At 37.4% G+C, this 21340-nt stretch overlaps 3 protein-coding genes across 3 annotated transcripts; 1 reads left to right on the top strand and 2 right to left on the bottom strand.

Annotated features, from left to right (window-relative positions):
- The first annotated feature begins 226 nt into the window (after nucleotides 1-226).
- On the top strand, nucleotides 227-2025 carry LOC122665743. Its single transcript, XM_043861885.1, has 5 exons — nucleotides 227-418; nucleotides 507-610; nucleotides 690-861; nucleotides 952-1074; nucleotides 1159-2025. Exons 1-5 carry the CDS (start codon nucleotides 233-235, stop codon nucleotides 2023-2025), a joined length of 1452 nt encoding a protein of 483 aa, XP_043717820.1. The 5' UTR covers nucleotides 227-232.
- A 2576-nt stretch (nucleotides 2026-4601) lies between these two features.
- LOC122663700 (homologous-pairing protein 2 homolog) lies at nucleotides 4602-7210 on the bottom strand. The gene is made up of 6 exons (XM_043859328.1): nucleotides 7026-7210; nucleotides 6865-6890; nucleotides 5491-5758; nucleotides 5229-5299; nucleotides 4943-5131; nucleotides 4602-4858 (listed from the first exon to the last, which is right to left on the bottom strand). Exons 1-6 carry the CDS (start codon nucleotides 7051-7053, stop codon nucleotides 4760-4762), a joined length of 681 nt encoding a protein of 226 aa, XP_043715263.1. The 5' UTR covers nucleotides 7054-7210; the 3' UTR covers nucleotides 4602-4759.
- Nucleotides 7211-20049: 12839 nt separating this feature from the next.
- Nucleotides 20050-20861, bottom strand: LOC122666229 (30S ribosomal protein 3, chloroplastic). The gene is made up of 2 exons (XM_043862382.1): nucleotides 20485-20861; nucleotides 20050-20350 (listed from the first exon to the last, which is right to left on the bottom strand). Exons 1-2 carry the CDS (start codon nucleotides 20767-20769, stop codon nucleotides 20069-20071), a joined length of 567 nt encoding a protein of 188 aa, XP_043718317.1. The 5' UTR covers nucleotides 20770-20861; the 3' UTR covers nucleotides 20050-20068.
- Between the last annotated feature and the right edge of the window lie 479 nt (nucleotides 20862-21340).

The following is a 21340-nucleotide window of genomic DNA, read 5'->3' as shown; positions in this document are numbered from 1 at the left end:
TCCACAAGTAAACCGCAATCGTACAGCTGCCATTTGTGCCTAAATCCTCAACACGCCAGTCATCACATATAGAGGCCTATTTGAACGCCGACTTGTTTGTATCTTTCTCCACACACGCCTCTCTCCTAATTCCTTCATTTTTAGGCTCTCTTCTCCAGTCGAGAGCCTACAGTCCAGCCACCACCACCTCTCAAGCAGAAAAGAGAGGCAAAAAAAAAAAAAAAAAAAAGAAATGGGTAAGAAGTTGGATGCTTTTCTTGGAAGAGGATTCAAGACAGCCAAGTTCAAGACTCTCGTTAATCTAGCCATCTCTCGCCTTGCTGTTCTCAAGAACCAGCGCCAAGTCCGATGCTCTCAAGCTCGCTCTGATGTTATCCAACTCCTCAATCTTGGCCACCATGAACGTGCTCTCCTTCGTGTAAGTTTTCTCAACTATATAGACTTTTACAGATTCCTCTCTAAGTAAATGGATTTCTCTTCTCATTGCTTGATTTTTCATGTAACAGGTTGAGCTTATAATCAAAGAGCAGAACATGTTGGATGCGTTTGTTATGATTGAAGGCTACTGCCATCTTTTGATTGAAAGGGTACTTCTCATTGCAAATGACAAGTAAGTTTCTCTCTTTTTACTTTTTCTGGATTTTTTTTTTGGTTTTCAGATTCTAAACCATGTTTATGAATAAATGTAGAGAGTGCCCTGATGAGCTCAAGGAAGCAATCTCAACCTTAATTTTTTCGGCTTCAAGATGTGGGGAATTCCCAGAACTGCAAGAGATTCGTAACCTTTTCATATCACGATATGGAAGGGAATTCGCTTCTCGTGCTGTTGAGTTACGTAACAATTGTGGAGTTAATCCAAGGGTATGGTTTTACAAATTCTCTTATATATTTCTTTTAATTCAGTTTCTTTTTTATGGAATGAGATTTAATCTTTGTTTTTGGTCTCTGTAGATCATTCAGAAATTCTCAACTCGACAACCCAGTTTGGAGATCAGAATGAAGTTGTTAAAAGAAATTGCTTCTGAGAATGGAATCACTCTTAAGCTTCAAGAGGAGTCTTCTGTGACCACTGAGGTACAAGGAATTAAACACAACGTTGTAAATTTTGGCCTTGATTCATGGCATATTTCTTGATCTTTGGTTCTTCAATGATGCCAGGTGGAGGTGAACCAGAAGCAGAACCTGTCCAAGCATGGGGATGAAATACATCAATTGACAGAGGCAATAGAGAGAGACAAGCAATTCTCTGAATCCATGAAGACAAGGAAGCAATACAGAGATGTTGTTTCTGCAGCTCAAGCTGCTTTTGAATCTGCAGCTTATGCAGCAGCAGCAGCAAGGGCTGCAGTGGAACTCTCAAGAGGAAAATCACAGGACAACGATCCTGATGATCCAAGTAGTCCACTTGACGAGATCCACCCTGCTGAATCCTTGTCTTCTGATTCCGAAGACGATGAACAGGGGAAAAACCACAGGGAAATTCACATCAAAGAGAGGAAGAACAAAGCAGAGCTGGTAAGATCAATGTCTGCTACTAGTTCTGATTCAGATGAAGGTACTTTTGAGGAGAACAAAATTTCTCCAAACCAGAAACCAGGGGAGTCTGCTTATGATGCAAGTGATGATGAGATAAAGAGTGAAGAGGGTACAATTACAATTCCATGGCTATCAGAGGAGAGAGCTTTTGATAAGAGTGATGACGAGGAGGTAAAGATTGAAGAGGTTATATCCAAGCATAGCCAATTGGGTTTCAATGGGAAGTCTAGCTTTGGCAGAAATGAATTCCAAAGAACGCAACAGAGCTCATTGAGATCTCAAGATCATCTGCATAAGGATCTTTACACCAATAAGGTGGTGATGGGATCAGGGAATGAGGTTGATGATCCAATTCCCATGGCATATCCAGACAAAGGAAGAAGATCTTTGATGGAAAGCAAACAAAGTTTGTATTCTGAAGAGCACGAATCTGCACCTCGTGTGAACAAAGGAAGGAAGCCTGTTTCTGTGAGGACTAGGCGAGCATAATTATTATTGGGGGAAGAAGCATTTCAGATTAAGAGGGAAGAGTTTGTCGGTAGAAGCTTCAAAAGATTCAATTATGGCATAGTAGTTATGAGTGTTTAATATAGTAGAGTTGGGTTTCTCCATATCATTTGTGATTATGTACAGCTAGCTAGGACTAATATTTTTGTGAGGATTAATGCAAATACCATGCGTGTGTGTATCAATTTTGTATAATTGAGCTGCAAAACATAAGATTGATGAGGAAATCATTAGCAAAAAAAAAAAAAAAAAGATCAATGAGGAAATCTTTTTAAGTTTTGAAGATGATCTAGAGGAAGCGTCAGATTTGAAGCAAAAAGAGGAGCTTTATTGGGAAGACGATCAAGTCTCTATTTGCCATGAGAGTAAGAGTCACCGTATTAGGTTTGTACCTTATTTCTTAATAGAAAATTTGATGACAGTGTGAACTTGTTATTGTTCCTTTTTTAGGGCAACCCTTTTTTTGATTTTCCAAGAGTCCTTAAGTTGGTTTTTTGTTTCTATTGTTTTTCTCTCTGTATAGGGCCTCTGGGCGGTATCTTTGCCTTGTAAAGTTTTGTAATATTCTTTTTCTTTCGTTTATTTGGGTTTTAATATATTATTTTATTAAATTTTTTTTTTTTTCTTTTTGGAAAAGTAACTGTTTTCTTTTAAAATGAGCTACGGGCAAAGTTGAAATCACACCTCAATCGTTCTCAACTTCTCATATGGATATGGCCTTGTAGCCCATGCTAATTTGCCAACCAAAAAAAATAGTGCAATAAAATAGATCACCTTTTAGAGTCCATTCAAGGGCCTCAACAAATTAATTATAATCAATTTTTTTCACCAAAAAAAAAAAAAACAAATTAATTATTAATTTTTTTTGGTAATCACACAAACCACACCCCAATCTCAAAAAGTTAATCAACTTTTGAAACCGCAAAATGGTGGTTATATACAACATACACCACACACGCTTCCGAGGTGAAACTAAACTCACACCCAATGCACACAGTGCAATGTTATTTTGGTAATCACACAAAGTACACCCCTATCCCAAAAGGTCAACCAAATTTTGTTAAAACGGAATGACAGATATAAACAACAAACCTCATGTGGGACATGAGTGTGGGGGGATTGAATATTCCTTCCTTTCATCAGATCTCAATCCTTCGCATCTTCAGGGAAGCCAATTTTGTTGATTGTATGGCTAACTATGGTCGGCTCACTGGTCATTTTGAGTTTTGGGATAATCATCATCCCACTTTTCTTTCCACTTTGTTATTTGTTGATGTTTCGTCTATCTCTCTCTCTCTCCTGCTCTGGAAATCTTTCCTATATTAATTAAGTCTAGTTTATTATTATAAGAAAAAAAACGATAACTAACTATCTTAGGGTTCACAAACCCCCCATAGATTTTTAGTATTTTCCCAAAACACCCTTGTGATGTACTGTCCAACGCATCCCACACCCACGATGAATGGAATCCCATTCACTGTGAGGGAGGGAAACTTGGTCCTATATATATTTGTAGACCCACTAAACTAGACACTATACATAGAGAATAAAGACATACCCAATGCACGAGGCTCCTACGGAGTCTAGGGAGGGTCATAATGTACACAACCTTACCCCTGCTTTCGCAAAAAGGCTGTCTCTAGACTTGAACCCCTGACCACTTGGTCACAATTCTGCAACTTTACTATTGCACCAAGACCCGGCCTCAAAATAAAGGGCATACCCAGTGCACGAAGCTTCTGCCACTACGGGGTCTGGGGAGGGTCATAATGTACGCAGACTTGCCCCTGCTTTCACAGAGAGGCTGTTTCCACAGTATAGAATGCAAACCAATTTTTATTTTTTTTTGGGTAAAGGAATGCAAACTAATAATATCAACAAAAAATATGTGCAAACAATTTGATCTCTTCATAACGCTAATAGAATTAAATGTATGATTTATAAGAATTTTGAAATTTTAAAAAAGAACATTAAAAACTCTGTAAACCCCAAAGTCCCCAAAACCAATTTTTTGGGCATTGCTGAGTCCGACACCTTGTGTCTGTTAGATTCTAACACCCATAGTTGAAAGCATGTAACATAACCTGAAAGTAAAAATGATGCAAAATTTAAGAGTAAAGGTCCACAGATTAAATTTGAAGAAAGTATCTCCATTGTCCAGAGTTGATCTCTGAGTTCAAATACTCAGCGCTACAGAGAGGGAAAAAAAGGCTAGAGAGAACTGTCTTAAGTTTGCAGTGCAAACATGACCATTAAGGTGAATAAAAATAGACGAGGAAATAAGGAGGAACAACAGAACACCAAGTAAAGTCCATCATAGTCAGCTAGATCTTAAATCAACATCCCTACCACAACTGAGTTATGATAAACAGCCCAAGCCATAATAAATTACTTTAGAAGGACAATAACCATAAGATCTATGTAAATTTGCTTTTCTTGGATGGTAAAAAGATCAAAGATACCGTAAATTTTTAGCTGTAGCTGATACAGGGACTGATGATACTCTGTACTTCTTACACTTAATAAAAGAATTAAAACACTAAAACAGATAACAAAAGTTGTACGATTACCTTCATACATTTTGGCATGTAAACCTTTCTGAACAAGTAGATAACAAAAATTGGCTTTCAGGATAACAAACTAATGCTCTCTCCAAAGCATGTTTAATCCACAATTTAGATGCACAGCATTGAGTACATCACAGGAAAAATATAAATCATTGGCCTCTACTGCGCTTCTTACCATTTGGCATCAAATCACTAACTGATTGTAAGCTCACCCCAGCATCTTCATCATATTCTAAGCCAAGTTCCTCCTGTAACAATTTTAACATCCATTTTAACAATTTTCATTGTGAACTGAAGTATAGATTCATAACAAATGTGACTTTGGAAACTACCTTGAATTCTTTAAGGTCCTTAGGTGAGTTCTCAGTTATAGCATCCCATAGGTCTTTGAACATTCTTTTGCGCTTTCTCCACTGATTGATTTTCTCCAAATATGCTTTCTCAATCACCTTGCGATCTTCTGGTCTCACCAAAGTAACCCCTTCACGCAATTTTTTCAGTTTTTTCTCCATTTCCTCAACCTGAAATGGAAAAGAGAATTCCAGATATTTTCGATATTTGCTTGCACCAAACCATCACAGTTATACGCAATAAGATCAGATACACCTAACTGCTTACCTCATTTGTCAATTTATCTTTTTTAGCATGTATCTGTTCCAGCGTTAAATTCGACTGCAGAGCTCTAATTTCTGCAATGATTATGGAGGGTCACAAAGTAATAAGATTGTCATTTTTATATTTTTCTTCACACATGTTGAGGTTCTAAGTTTTAGTAAATACAGCAGAGTTATGAAGCACACGAATGATAAATATGTTGTTCAAACATAAAACCCCATTCATTTCTGTGGGAATGGCAATAGATGTAAGGAATAGAGTGTACCTCCCTCAACCTCACTAATTGCTCTCCTTTGATCTTCCAGTTCTTGTTGTAGTTTGGCATTTCCTTTCTTCATCCCATCAAGCTCTTCACCATTGGGGATGTCAAATTGATCTTGCCGAGCAAGGTATACCTTCTGCTTACCATAGTCTTTGGATGAAATTTTTTTGCTCTCACATAGAGAATCCAATGCTTTTTGAACAGAAGTCTTTTTGAGGTTATACTTTTGCAGAGCATCAGCAACATTTTGAGAGTTTAATGGTCTATTTTGCTGGTCAGAAATAAAAGAACCGTAAATCCTATAAAGAAATACAAACTAAATAAATCCAAATAACTGAAATATGGAAAACAAGGAATAATTATTGAAAATATATTAAGCTCATGTATTTTTAAATGGGCAAACAATATATTATAACTTTATGACATAGAGGTCTTGTATAGCTACAAGGGAGTAGGATGAGATAACTGAAAGGTTCACTATGACTCCATAAAAACATTTAGCCTTAAGATCGGAACAATCTCATTCATGACGAATCCATGAATAGATTTTCTCTGTTAAAGAGTACAGTACGAGTTAAATATGTGCTGAACTATATGTCCTATGACAACATAATAAACTATATCAAACAGTCCTGGCACCAAGCAATCAAATATTAAATCGTTTAATTGTACTTAGTCCTCAACTATTTTCCAACCTTCCTCTCAGTAAAATCTCTTCATCGTCCATCCCACAACACCACAATAATAATTATTAAAAAAAAAAAAAAACTCCTTAAGTTCCTCTTTGATTATCAGAAAAACCATTGCCCTTTGCTTGAAGAGCGGAAGAGTAAAAATATAGATAAAGCTTTTGCTACTGAGATTTCTCCTTCTCATTAGGCAAAAGAATAAAGATTGGATCAGGCTTCACTAGAAAGAAGCACCCGGGGTTCGAATTCAGCTATTTCTCCCCAAAGATTAGAACAGAACTCGAACTCGAACTCTCGTCAGCATTAGGTAGAGCACTAAAACCGTCAATTTTTTTTTTTCTGTAAAGGAAATATGTTTGCTTAGTTTAGAAGATTGCAGTAACATTGGCGAACTTTTTTTTTCTTCCTCGATCGCTTCTAGGAAAGGCTATAAAGTAAATCTGATTGAAAATATACTCAGTCAAGTAAGTCATGTCCGACTCATTCTTTCTTTCTTCATTTATGTTAGGAAACCTAAAGTAATCCAAGGATTTTAGAAATAAGAACTCTGCAAACTCCAGAGAAAGCTCAGAAGTGGATAATAGTTGATCGATTAAAGAAAATATTGGGAAAAAGAACAAGGAAGGTCATCCAAATTATGAGATCTAATAGAAAGCCACGAGTTCATGTGGTTCTGAAGAATGCTTACCTCATTGACAAAATTAAGCACAATACCTGAAATTTTACAAGGAAACAAAGCATTTGTAAGGAAATATTCATGGACGAATCCATTCAAAAACTTAAATTCAGAAACATTTTCAAATTTGAGCGGATGGAGAGAAAAAGAGAGAGATGAGGCTAGGTTTTTACCTTCAACGTTGTCGGATTTCGGTGCCATTAATTGATCGAATCGCAAAAGAATCGATGCAACCTCTGCTCTGCTCGCACTAAAATGAGCGTATTTCGTTTATTTTCTATTTGGTAACCACCACTCCACCAGCGGGAGAGTTTTGAGAGCTCGATATCGAAAGGCGGGAAGAAACACCTGTAGGGGTAAAATTGTACATATGCTTTGTTTTAGCGCCTTGGCGGTGTCAATATGAGTTCGCCATATAGGACATGACCGTGCAGGATTGTAAAATAAAATAGGGAAAATGGACTCTGCCTGGGGCGTGGCTCCTGTGCACAATTTCTCAGCCAATGAGAATGCAAGCATGGGCATCAACCAGGAGGGGTGCTGTGGTCATTTTGCACCCGTGTGATTGTGTCTGAGCACAGGGCAAGCTCCTGGACAGAGAAATGTTCCCATAAAATAAGGGCAAGAGATTGCTGTCTAATCGTGTAGCACTTGCACCAATACATGGACCAATGAGATGCATAGAGGTATCTGTCTAGATGTAATTTTTTATTTTACGGAGGTGGAAAAATAATTTCACACGCTCCTATGTTTGGAGGGAGAATTCAGGTGACCAGGAAACGTTCTTTTTCTCATATAGTAATTGGAAAAGGTTCTCAGAGCTAGCATGCTACGCTACAGCCATGGTTAAAGAATCGGTATCGAAACGGTATTAGTGTCGATGCCTAGCTGATATTGGGTCGAAGTTACCATAGTTTGGGGGGTGGGCAAAATGGAAATGAAAAAGTATCAAAATCTATGGGGCAAAATCGTCTGCTCCGGCCCGATACGGCCAATACGTATCAATATCACTATCGATTTTAGAATTGGCCGATACATGATCCAATACCGTGCACTAAATCCATAACCCCAGCGACATCTCTCTCTCTCTCTCCTATGGTGCAAGTTTGGCCTAGTGAGCCCAAGCCCGGCATGAGCTCGATAGGTCTTGGGCTGGACCAAGGTTGAGATTTTCAAACTCGAGTAGAGCCGGGGCAGGCCTGGGCTGAGGCCTCGAAATGAACTAGACCCTATATATAGAAAACTATATTATATACAATCATACACAATACTATCCTACATGCTGTCAAAAAACAGGGTAGCCTGGCCTTGCTTAGCCCTGAAATGACAAAAAGAGGGGCTGTTAGGGTTAATCAGGGTCAATCTGGCTGGGCCTGATTTGAGATAACTAGACCTAGGGTTGGGTTGGGGTTTAAAAAAACCCAACGCAAACCGGCGTATTGCATCCTCACTAGTTTCTCTTCTCTGTAGTCTGTAACCCTTACTAACAAACTGCCACGGTATGCACCATTGATTGGTGCATTCTCCAAGCTGCCAACTTGGAGAACCCTCTCCCATAAGCGATTTCGCATAAAATTCTCTCTTACAATCACTTGTTTACTGTATCAATGAAAGATATGACAAGTAGTTGATGGATTATGTGATCTGAAGAAGCATTAATTTGTCTCATGCAAGTACACCTGTATATTGTGGTTTAGAACATCTTCTTCTTATGTTCCCTTAAAGAGTATCCTTGAATCTAATTGCTAGTTGTCTTGCTCCTTGATCATAACATATGTGATTGGCAGAGTAGTTAAAGATCCATTTGATTAATGTTCCAGTGTTTAACCCGGTAATGAATTTGATTGAGTAGAGACCATGGTTTGTAATATCGGAAATTGGATTGGGATCTGTCTTGGTCAATACCAATCCAATCCACCCAATATTGGCCGATCTAAGATTATGAACCATGGTAGAGACAGAAAGAGGGGGAGGGGGAGGGGGAGGGGACTCGTATCCCTTTTACTTATGCTTGTTTGATTGATGCTTACTGCTTCCTTCTTCCTCCTTTCTCGCATCACATTTTCCTAAGGATTAACTAATTTTGCGTATGAGAGGACCTTCATGTTTGCACCAATGCAGGGGCCAGACTTGGTGCAAGCATGAAAGGTAAGACTTACTTACCTGATTAGATATCTGGGATCATAGAAGCTTTCTTATGCCTTCATCTGGGATATCTGTTTCTACATCATCCTTCAACCTTGATCGATAGGTGATGACCTACAAAATGTGCAACAAATTAAGGCTGGGATAGTTAGTAAACTCAGATTTCCAGTGGTTGGGTTGGTTGCCTACCTTATTATTTTGAATAGTAGTGTCTCATTGTTGTGTCTAAGTTTACCAATCTCTGTTCTTGACCAGTTCCTAACTAGTCTCCAATTGAAATGAAGCTGAGAAGGTCTATTAATCAATGATTCAGTACACTGACATGAATCTGGTTAATCCAGCCATGGACAGAGCATATTAACTTGTGGCTCATAGCATCACGTAACTGCAAGTGTTTTCCCTTACTGCAGTTAAATAATAGAAGTTAAGGCACATTTGTTTAAGAGGAAAACCTTCACCTAACTTTGCTGTATCTGCTAAGACAAAATTCTTTTAGAAACAGAACAATGAGCAAACTTAGGACCTCATAGTAACCACTAACCAAATAGCACCTTAACATTCTGTCAGAAGAAATTGAGGATTTTGTAAATAAGAGACAAATGCCTTTGATTCACCAAAGAAGTTTGACAGGAACCAAACTCAAGCAACCTTAGAGGTGATCTATAAAACTTTCCTAATAAAGGAAAATCTTTACAAACACTTGTAAGCTGGTATTAATTTGAGTGGATTGGACTTAAAAGTCTTCTTTATTCGACTCGATACAAGTAGGTCAGTGAGAAGTGTGGAAAGCCTCATCTGCTTGCAGGAGTTAAAATATGAATCTGAATTTTCAGAATAATGTTCTGTTGGAAATGCAACCCAAGTGATTGCAGGTTGAATCATGGATGATTCTTTTAGCAACTATGACTCCAGAGAGTTTTATGTCATTTTGAGCTGAAAAGATATAGTAATATCAATCAGATGGGGAAAAAGACAGAGCATCAATTTATTTCCTCACAAAGGAAGGACTGGAGCTCACCAAGCAAGGAAAAAATGAAGTAGAATGCAACACGAATCGAACAATGAAGAACCCAACCTGCATTCTACACATGTGGTGGGGAAGGGGAACCATACATCTCTAACAGCTAATAACAAATAAGCCCCATGTTTTCAAGTCCAAGGGGGAAAAAATTATGTTCAATGAGCTAGTCAAGTGCCAATAATGGCACGCCATGTATATGCATGCATCTGTATGCAAAGTTAGAGGCTTCACTCATGAAAACAATGGGCAAGTATAAATCAAATTTGCTTACTGGAAGACCTTGGGATTAATGATTACTAATGATTCTGATACAATGTAAAGAAACTGAATATGACTGGAAACAGAAGCTCATCTAAATTTATTAAATAACAACTCAACTCAGCCTTATCCCAACTAAATGGGGTTGACTATATGAATCTTTTTTCTCCAATCAACTCAATTCAAAACCATACTGGTTAATAGTGGCCTACCCTCAGCTCTTTTAGCTCCTTTGATCTGAATCAAATCACCACTCCTAACAGGATTGCTCAAAGGCTGCCATTGCACATGTCCATGCCACCTCAAACGGCTTTCTCGCAACTTATGGGTTGGAGCTACTAGTAAACTAGCTCTAATTTGTTTCATTCCTTATTTTGTGTATTTTAATTTTACCACTCATCCACCTCAAAATCCTACTTTCAACTACACAAAGTTTGTTTATATATTGTTTCTTTACTGCCTAACATTCAGCTCCATACATCATTGCAGGCAGTATAATAGTCATAAAATTTTTCTTTGAGTTTTAAAGGAATACGTTGATCACACAATATTCTGAATGCAACTCTCACGTCATCCACCCTATTCTAATTCTTTATGCAACATCACCCTCTATTTCTCCTTCTTTATTTAAGATTGAATCTAGATACCAAAAATTATCAGTTTATGATATTTCCCTATCATCAATTTTCACTACCCCATTCAATCCTATCGAACAAACCATATCTGTTTTTGTTTTACTTAACGTAAAACCTTTTGATTCCAAGGTTGATCTCCACAATTCCAACTTTGCATTTATCCCTGCCTTCGTTTCATCCACCAAAATAATATCATCAACAAAAAACATGCACCAAGGGATCAGATCTTGAACATCCCTAGTCAGCTCATTATGATTAACGCAAATAAATAAGGCCTTAGAGCTGATACTTGATGCAATTGTAATTGGCAATTTATTACCCTGTGCCCCACAATCCTGATAATAGTCACTTCACCATTATATAAGTATCTTTAACTATGTCTACTTGTTTACTCGAAACACTTTTCTTCTTTAACACTTGCCAAATTAACTCTCTAGGGACTCCATCATAAGCTTTTTCCAAGTTAGTAAAAACCATATGGAGATCCTTCTTACATTCTCTACATCTTTCCATTAGTCTCCTAAGAAATAAATTGCTTTTGTGGTTGATCTTCCTAGCATAAAACCAAACTGGTTATCCAAAATATTAGTTTCTAGTCTCAGGGAGGTTTTAATTACTCCCTCCCATAATTTTATAGTACGGATCATAAGTTTTATTCCTCTATAATTATTACAACTTTTGAATTTCACCTTTATTTTTCATCAATCGGAACCACAATGCTTCTCCTCGATTCATCTAGCATATTTCTTGTTCTCAGAACTTATTAAACAACTTAGTTAGCCAAGTTATTCCACAAATCCTTAAGCTCTTTGCCTCTATTGGGATTCCATCTGGACCAAATGCTCTGCCTTTGTGTGTGTGTGTGTGTGTAAGATTTATCGTTTTTTAATGGTTATTACAAGTTACAACCTTTAAAAACACTATTAAGTGTATTGTTTTCATTTAGTAAGTAGTAGAAAAAAAAATTCCGTCTCCCTAAATCTCACCATCAGTTATTAATAAATTATCATTTTCACTTTTAATGCATCTAAATGGTTGAAATATAAGAAGTGAGAAACCATCTTCTGCTTCCCTTCAAAATAAAAAAATATAGAAGTGAGAAACACATTTCAAGGCAACAATAACCCTATGGCATGGACAATAAAATTTACCTCCAGTGTTCCAAAATTCTAATTGCCCCTAAAAAATATTCTTTGATGTAGTTTTAGCCTCTTACATGAAGTGGTCAAGGCAATTTAGCTATTCAAACTAAGATCTAACAACCTGGTACTCAAGCAAGCCACAGAACACTTTTTTTTTTTTTGAGGGGGGAGGGGGGGGTGCATATTTTATAAGCCAGACATTGGTGCATATTTATTGTCGAATCTTTTTCTCATCAAGCATGCAACTCTTCTGGTTTCTCAATCATTCTACCAAAAGCATACAAAAGGAAGCCACATATTCCTTTTCACCTGTCAGTTATTTTCCCATGCTCAACTATATGCATGTGTGCTTTGCCTGTAAAGTTGGTGAAAATGAAACATATAAATTTAACTGCACCTCAGAGAAATGAATGAGTTCAACCGCTGATATACCATGGTCCAATGATATGGTGAGAAAATAATAAGAATACAATAAAAATGAAACTAGAATGCTCTCTGGACCTCCCAAAGCTGCAGCTTCTTTACTCTCCAATACAGACTGGCTTACTGGTTTCCAGGGGAGGAGGGAAGGAGAAAATAATCATTTGATTTGATTAGAGAGTAAGTCACTTGATGATGAGGACGGCAGGTTGGCAGAGTTGCATCATTCAGGAACACTATACTGTCTTTTTGGGAAATGGAAATGGAGTTTCAGATTCAAATCAAGGAGCCATAGGATCTTCACTATCAAAAACATATATATGGAATAGACTCCAATGGATGGCATTATAAAGTTTAACCCTAGAAACCACTTCAAAAATCCATTGACATATCTATCTGTGAAATTCTTCCTCCATTCAGTCCTTTCATTCTACTGATATAGACACTGGAACATGGCAAGAGTCTGGCTAGATGATCTACTTCTTCTGAACGAATCTCTGTCTTCCTAACATGTTCCCATTAATTAATAAAACTGTCAGAAATTAGGGTGGTAGAAGCAGCAGGAACCACTATATTTTGGACATTACTTGTTTGATGTTTTAATGGCTCGAAATTTGGATAACACTAGAGTTTAAAAATGCAGTGGCTTATATAGGGACTGATCAACCACAGACACAAAGACAAGTCCAAAATAGCATTTTTCACCAAGTCTCCAAAACCATTGTGCATGCTAGTCCTTGAAAGAGACTGAAGAAGAATTGAAGTGGGTCTTTCTTCTTCCCCCACTCTCAAAGTCTAACATAAAGGGATTGATTCATCACACACAGACAAAAGAGAAGTCTACTATAGAATTTGCAGCCAAGCATTAAATCATTATGGATGCTAGTCCTTGAAGGAAAATTAATTAATAAAGTTAGTTTGGAATCATTTCCTATTGTAAGTGGCTGCTTTTTGTCTTCCTGTTTGACACAAATGAAATGATTCATCAATGGAATGAAAGCATTCCAGAAATCCAGAAATGTGAAGACATATCACATAGTTTGGAAAAAATATATATACTTGGGAACAAAAATATCTTATATTATTCATCCAAAAAAAATATATATATATATATATATCTTATATTTACGTATAAGATTTCAAGCATTCAAAATATCATTGAGAAATTAGAAAACAAAGGTGACACATTGGCTACCATCTTTAAACGCTTAAAATCGGTTTCATTCAGGGACATACTCAGGAATGGAGATTGAAGGAATGATCATCATCAATATCTCAAAAGAAGGGATGAACCTTCAAGTCCTTTAATGCAGAAAATAGTAAAACTGAACTGTCATTTGATTTCCTTGTTGCAATCTGGCTCTTAGAAATAGGGGAGACTTTCAGTATAGTGAAGGGAGGACAATACAATGCCTTCCAGACTTTAGGTTACTCCAACAAAGCTGAAACGTTAGCCTTCCTACATGGCTGGAAATTTTCTGAAAGTCAAACGGTACCATAAGAAATCCATGGTAGAGGATAACACTAGAAACACAGTAGCTTGGGCCTCAAGAAGAAATTGGCCCTTGGAAATTGTCTCATGCAATTAAACAAATTTCCGAGCTGACCTCGACTATGAATATTTTCTTTTTGCTAGTCCCAAGGTCCGAAAATGGCAATGGGAACATCTTGCACCAAGGGATAGTATCTCAGGATTGAGCATGAATTCTGATGCCAAAGTTGCTCATACATCATAAAATTTTGCCTTTTAAGGGGAGGACAAAACTTCTTCCAATTTCATCACCTTTTTTTTTGTCATAGAGAAGCACCTTGGCATAGTATCCAGACCAATGATGCACAAGTTCATCCACTTATGATACAAGCTAGAAAAACCCAGAAATAAAGCATAATTAGGGAATAGGGACTATCGAGAAACACAAAATTTAAAAAAATATATAAAACTTAAAACAATGAATCAAACAGAAATAGATAATTAAGTGTTTAAAGAACATGCAGTACTCTGTACAACTGATGATATATGATTAAGAAATTAAGTGACAACAAGCAGCACTACTCTATACGACTATTCGGTCCAGACAGGCCACGGAGATACAGCAACGCTCAATTGCATTTCTCCAACTCACTAAAAATTGTCAAAAAAAAAAAAGGTAAAATGGAGGAGAATGAAAAAACTAGTCATCTCCTGAGTGTTGAATTGTGTGAATGATATTTAGACCTTTGATGTGTGCAGACGAAAAAGAATCTCGACCTCCCACCATGCAGCTTTGGGTCAGCTTCAAGTTGAGTAATATTTCATTTTATTTGGATATAAGTCAATATGATGCAAATCACAGCATGTGGAAAAAGAATTTTCGGATTGGGGTTTCAGTCAGTTGTTTGGGTCAAGTTGAACCTGGGGTTCAATAAGTTAGGCCCAATTTAAGTCCCCAGTAGGTTATATGGGTCACGGGCTAAGTAATTTTGAGTTTTCTGTTGTAACACATCGATTCTATAAACCCAAATATTAGGGATTAAGGGCTATACGGGATTAAGTAGTCAGTTTCTGTTTTCTTAGTTTCTAATTCCATGTAATGAGTTACTTAGTGGTTAAGATAGATATTAAATAGCAGTTATCAAGGCGTCCAGGTAGCCTAGGCAGGCGCCTTGCCACCTTGTTGATGTCACATTGATTTTAGACCCTCTCCAACGCCATGGTCGCTTTGCCGCCTTGATAACTATGTTAAATAGACGTTCCTAATTTTGTTACTTTCTATTTTGCACGTAATAGCAATGGATCCTCTAGAAGGATTCCATCCTAGTCTCTATTTGATTTGCTTTCTACTTTCCTTGTAATAGCTAAGGATACTTACTAGAAGGATTCTTTTTTAGTGTTTGTTTGGCAGCCAAGTAGCAAGCAGAGCTTCTATTCTCGCAATCATTTCATTGGTTATCACAAATAAAGAGCAAAGAGTACACTAGCACACAGATTTGATGTTTTGGAAAAGTAGCTCTATGTGAATGTGTGTACTGTGGTGAATCAGTCACAGCCTTTGTGGTAAAGCAAGTGGCAACCCAAGGTGGTGAATCCTTATAGTTTGGGACTGGTGGTGAAGCCTATTGGTCATATCCCATTCTATCTTCTCATCTTCTTCAATTCTTTTCTCTTTCTTCCATTACTGTTCTGTAGGTATTCCAGCAACTTTCTCTCTCTATCATGGGATGTTGTTGGGTGAATGAACTTATTTTGTGTCTTAATAAACCTTTGTTGTTATCCTCAAAAACATCTTTATTTTCTATTAGTTTTACAATACTGTTTCAGGTCTGTGATAGGACTTTTTTTACAGCAGACATGTCTGAACTTCAGTCACTGTTTTCTAATTATCTAACCTTCGGATTGGGCAGAGTTTTGGTATGTTATTCCCTTCCCCTTCTAATCCACTCATTCCAAACTTGAGCACCATCACACTGATGGATTGAAAGTTATTCAAGTTCTCCTTGCTATTTTCTGGTTTTTCTTAGTTTCTATTTCTGTCCATGTTCCTATCTTCGAATCTAACCAACATCTTGCTTTAATATTCCAACCACATACCCCATTAGGACCTCTAACATACGTTAGTTTCAGCCCCATCAAATTTGTTGTTTGCAAGTTCTAATCATGTTTAGTTTCTGCCATATTCATAGTTTCTACCACATTCATAGTTTTCTGGTTCACTGCAATTCTGGTTTCTAGTAGATTTGCTAGTGTTTGTTTTTCAGCCTAGCATACGTTATCACAATATTCAGCTCTGTATAACCTCTTACAGTGATGGTGAAAGTGAGTAAATTTTGCATCTCTCGGAATTTCCCCCAGGTCTACAAAATATTTCAAAGAAGGCCGCAAATCATTTTAGGTATTGAACCCCTTACCCACAGCACTGTTACTGTCCCTGCATCATAGTACATTAGTACCCTCTAGTTGGAGACAATCTATTTAACTGGAAGGGTGACAAGCAAGGTCTCATAGCAAGCTGTAGTTCTCCGAAGCAAACGGTAGATAGAATGGAACATTTAACATGTAAGATGATGTCACTGAACACCATGTGGGCAAGTTGTAAAAACAGCAAAGGTATATACACAAAATTGTCTTGCAAGGTGAACAGTGAAGTACAATTAGAGGCCTCAAAATAATCAATACCCTTTTATTAGGTCTCAAGACTACTTTCCAGTCGTTTCATTCACTCCATTCTGTAGTCTTTACATTTCCACATAAGCTTTAGGATCATTAATATTGTTGGAATATGTAATCCAGAATTTTCAAGGGTCAATTAGGTAATCAAATAGGGGAATGACAGAATTGCAAATAACACAAAGTTGAAAAAGGGATGGCATTCTGGTAAATATGGTGAACAGTATAGGATTCCTTTGAAAGAAACAAAGAGGACCGTAGGGTCAAGGATTAAATAAGTTCATAAGTTAAGGGCAAAACTGGAAATGGAAATAGAAAAAGAATAACAATTGAAATAACAATTGAAAAATGGAGGGGCATACTTGTCATTGTGCTGAAGTACCCCTCTTCTTCTCCACGACATAACACCAAGGCAACCCAAACCCTTTGCTGGAACAGAGGCGTGAACACCATGGCAGTAAGGAATCAAAGCCAACAGTAGGGTGGAAAAAATCTATCCAAATAAATCTTCCCACAGCAAGATTCAACCCTTGAAACCAAATCAGCAGTAGTAGCCATCAACCATATCCTTGATGCAGAAAAATAAGAGAAAATGGGCTTATTTTAGTGCAAATATGCTTTGGGTTGGGTTATATTTGTGTTGGGCCATTGGTCCAATGGGTTTTTATTGTAATAGGATGCTTTAATGGGCCTAAAACAAGGGTAGAAAGAATGAATATGGACTTATTAATTACTTAAATTGTGGGATCTAGTTAGAGACCTATTCCTTTACTATTAATTGTTATTAAAGTGTTTTAGTTGGGCTAGATTAGGTTTCTATGAATCTAGCCTTTCTAAGCTTTTTCTTTCTTATTTCATTCAGAGTTTTAGTAGCAGTAGACTAACTCCATAGCAAGCTATTGGCTGGAGAAATTGTAGGTTTAGTTTGAATCCTGTTTAGAGTCTTTTTATATAATCATGTAAGGTAAATGTCCTACCCACGAATTCTGATGAATTAAAAAAGAAAAGGATTTTGCTTTGTTGTGGTGTGCGGATTCAGGCTTGCAGATACGGTATTCAGGTCTATTGAGTCTTGTGGATTGAAGAGTGTTAAGCTGCTGTGAGATTCAGTAGTGAACCTTGGTGGGATTTCAAGTTGGGGTACCAGTGGGATTCCAGCCCAACAGATCAGGTGGATTCCTCTTCATATCTCCCTTTTTTTCTTTCTATTCCTCTTCTCCATCAGTTAAACAGGTCAGATCTCTCTTGCGCATGCTTATTTCTTTCTATTTTCTTAATTCTGTTTACTATCATTAAATACTATTCTGTTAGCTGTTATATTGCCCTATTCTTCTTCAGTTTCTGTTTCTGAATTCTAGCCCTAGGTTCTGGTTTCAAGTTTTGTTTTCAAACCTTCTAGTTGAATTTCAGCTTTCCTACTTGAAGTCAGCTTCTTCAAAAACTCTGTTTTCTGATCTGGTTCCTCAAATCTGAGTTCAGAAAACTGTTCAGATTATGTCACTGAATAGTTTTTGTTATTTCTGTTCTGAATCATTAAGTTTCAGCCTTTGATTTCAAAAATCCTACTTCAAGTCTGCTTTCTAAAAATCTCAATTTCTGAATTTGATTTGCTATTTTAATTCCTGTTTTCTGCTACTAGTGTATTCAACTTTTCAAGCTCTCAACTGAATTCTGATTAGAACTGTAGTCAGTCCTGCAATTCTGCAGAACTTAAACTATCCTACTCCCAGTAGGATTACTCGATAGCTGTGGATCTGTCCATCAGATTCAGACCAAGTTTGACAGGATTAGTTATCCTATTAAGACCAGCCTTCAACCAGAATTTGTACATAATTAGACAAGTCCTTTCTGAGATATTCAATTTCTCTCGAGTCTGGGTTTATCCCTTACCCACGACCCTAACCGGTTCAAGGTTAGCACTGCTTTAATGCTCTTTGATTAATAAGATGTGTCAGCAACAGTACGCAGATAGGTGTAGAGCTACTATGCACACACTTTCAAATAGTAATTTATTAATCTTCCTAACATTTTTTAGAAGTAAAAACATGTCAAAAGTAATAGGTGATTCTTCTTTTAAATCAACTAATTATGAATGTTAGAAGAGCCAGATATCACCATTGTCTGACCATCTTCAATAGATGTGATGCCCCTCAAAGAAACATGAATCAAGTAAATAGACACCTATGTTCCAGAGAGTCTTAGGTCATGATCTCACAATGAAAGGAAAGGCAAGCAAATTTAGTATTCTTCAACAGAAAAAAGTCCAAACAAATCTTTCTAGGAAGTTGGGCCACGTCAAATTTTGAAAAGACATTACAACACAGCTGCCCTAACATTTTCAAACTCCAGATTCTAAAGCTGACTCAATCAAACCAAAATGCTCTTTGTATCTTCTCCAATTCGCACTACAAGTAAGGTGAATATTTTATTGCTATCAAGAATAAAATTCACTAACTCATCACAAAGGTCACTTGGCATGTGTGTGCTCCAACCTTTGTACACCCTGAAGGAGTGAAGCTTTTATTTTTGCCTTTCAGAGGAACCTAGTTAAACAAATAACCCCAAATCGCTGAGTATGGACTTCAGACACACACCCAAACTTCTAATTCCACAGTTTTAAGATTAATTTCTCTAGCCAGGCTGCTCTATATAGTCATCATTTGATCTTGATAAGGAGTTTTTTGTTGTATATGTTGGGGTTCCACGCGAAGGCGGAAAAATAGTCTCACATCAGATATGAATGGGGATGTGGGTGGGTTAATTGGTACTTGGACACCCTCTCCTTAACAGCTAGCTTTTGAAGATGGGTTCTACCCAAGTTCCTAACAAGTCTTAGTAGAGCTGAGTTGTGGCCAGGGTGTGGCAGGACCAAACTTGGAGAAAAGCCAAGGCGAGGGAACTCGGTGTGATCTCGGATGATCCCGTGTGGAAGGGGAGATGGGGAAGATCTCGGTAGTTCTTGTGTGGAGGGGGAGATTGTTGGAGTTCCACGCGATAGGCGAAAAAATAGTCCCACATCGGATATGAATGGAGATGTGGATGGGTTAATAGGTACTTGGGCACCCTCTCCTTAACGGCTAGCTTTTGAGGATGAGTTCTACCCAAGTTCCTAACCATATACAGGAAATATGACTCTAGTTCTGGAAATAACACAAACCTTTACGAATAAAGAGGAAGAAAAAGAACTTTCAGAATAGGGCAGAGCATAGCCAAATTCACCACTTAAAACTTTATCTAGTAATAGTCATGTCAAACTGTAATCAGTATGCTTGTTGAAGCAGGAAAAAAAATAAAGATTTCATTAAAATTAAATGTTAAGATATACAAGCAGCCCAAAGAACTAGAGCACCATAGATTTCAACTATAAGATAGAGCTTAATCTATGCAGAGAACAAACTAATTGTAAGACACAACTGCAAAGGAATTTTTTTCCCCTTTCAAAATTAACAAGTTAAGACAAATTGCCACCGCTCTGTTGCCACAAATTGATGATATCAGTAGCCTGATTAAGAAGGATAATCATCCTTTTCTGTGATATCCATGGCTTACTCTCCAATAAGGACTTGAGTTCTTCCCATGCGTCCTTCCTCGGCCAAAAGTAGTACGGACTTAGCGGAATGGTGCCGTGACCTGGTATCTTCTGATCGAGTGCTAGACCAATGTTCTTCTCAAGCCAAATAAACTTCAATACAAGCCTGGGTTTCTCCATTGTCTTAACAACCACTCCAAGCTTCTACACATTCAAAGATTAGAGAGAAATTCAACACAAAGAAATACTGAAACAGATTTAACCATAGAATGTAAGAAAGCAACGCAAATAACTAAAAGAAAAAGGTTCCAATTGAGAAAGAGAGAGAGAAGTAAAACCTCTTTTTCTTCAACTGGTTCTGAATCTTCTGGAGCTACAGAAGCTGAATCCACGGAGGAGGTTTCTTCTTCAAATGCTTCAATTGCAGCAGCTGAAGCAGAAAGCCTCACTCCTTTTCTGTTGGGTCTCGATTTGAACTCCGCAAGCGTCGTTAGATGTAAAGATGAGACCTTCGGCTTGAAAATAATTGATGCTTTCAGGGGCTTGAAGCCGAGGTTCTGAGGAGTAAAGCAGGAGCGTGTGAAAGCCCCGTTAACACCAGGTTGAATCGCCATGGATAACATCTTTTGCTCAGAGAGATAGTCTTCTAAGAGGTCTGCTGTGCTTTAGCTGAGTTCGGATAAGGGGCAACGCAACTACTCAACGGGGATCCAAAATTCGGATTCGGGTTCGGATCCAGGCAGACCGGGTCAAAAGTCAGACCCAATATGTTGTCCACTATATGCAAATTTTTTTTTTATTTGGGGTGAAATTTACCATAAATCATCATAGATGAATGGCTTTGTGAAAGGTGTTAGGGTGTAGGGTTTAAGCATAAGGTTGCTTATAGCATTATACCCTGGGTATCTAGTTTGGAATATCCAGACTGCTGCCTCCAGCTAGTGTATATAGAGAAACTAGGGTTTAGGTTAGATGGGTTAATTACTAGATTACCCCTCACAGCCTGGGCATTAATACAAGTAGGATTATATTAGAACATATGAAGGGATATTACATAAATACCCTTACAATCTCCTCCTATGTTCTACATATATCCACCACACATGTATAGAAAATCATTGTTCAATCAATAATTGAATCAATATAAATTGAATATCAATAATCCAATAAATCAAATAAGCAATAAGTAAACTT

This window comes from Telopea speciosissima, chromosome 6 (genome assembly GCF_018873765.1).
Source record: "Telopea speciosissima isolate NSW1024214 ecotype Mountain lineage chromosome 6, Tspe_v1, whole genome shotgun sequence".
NCBI lineage: Eukaryota > Viridiplantae > Streptophyta > Magnoliopsida > Proteales > Proteaceae > Telopea > Telopea speciosissima.
This window is presented reverse-complemented; position numbering and strand designations above follow the sequence as displayed.

Coding starts and splice junctions, on each gene's coding strand:
- LOC122665743 (XM_043861885.1), top strand. CDS start 233: ATGGGTAAGAAGTTGGATGCTTTTCTTGGAAGAGGATTCAAGACAGCC. Junction 419..506: donor ATGAACGTGCTCTCCTTCGT/GTAAGTTTTCTC, acceptor TTCATGTAACAG/GTTGAGCTTATAATCAAAGA. Junction 611..689: donor CTTCTCATTGCAAATGACAA/GTAAGTTTCTCT, acceptor GAATAAATGTAG/AGAGTGCCCTGATGAGCTCA.
- LOC122663700 (XM_043859328.1), bottom strand. CDS start 7,053: ATGGCACCGAAATCCGACAACGTTGAAG. Junction 6,891..7,025: donor GAAATCCGACAACGTTGAAG/GTAAAAACCTAG, acceptor GTAAAATTTCAG/GTATTGTGCTTAATTTTGTC. Junction 5,132..5,228: donor AAGATAAATTGACAAATGAG/GTAAGCAGTTAG, acceptor TTTCCATTTCAG/GTTGAGGAAATGGAGAAAAA.
- LOC122666229 (XM_043862382.1), bottom strand. CDS start 20,769: ATGTTATCCATGGCGATTCAACCTGGTGTTAACGGGGCTTTCACACGC. Junction 20,351..20,484: donor AACCAGTTGAAGAAAAAGAG/GTTTTACTTCTC, acceptor TTGAATGTGTAG/AAGCTTGGAGTGGTTGTTAA.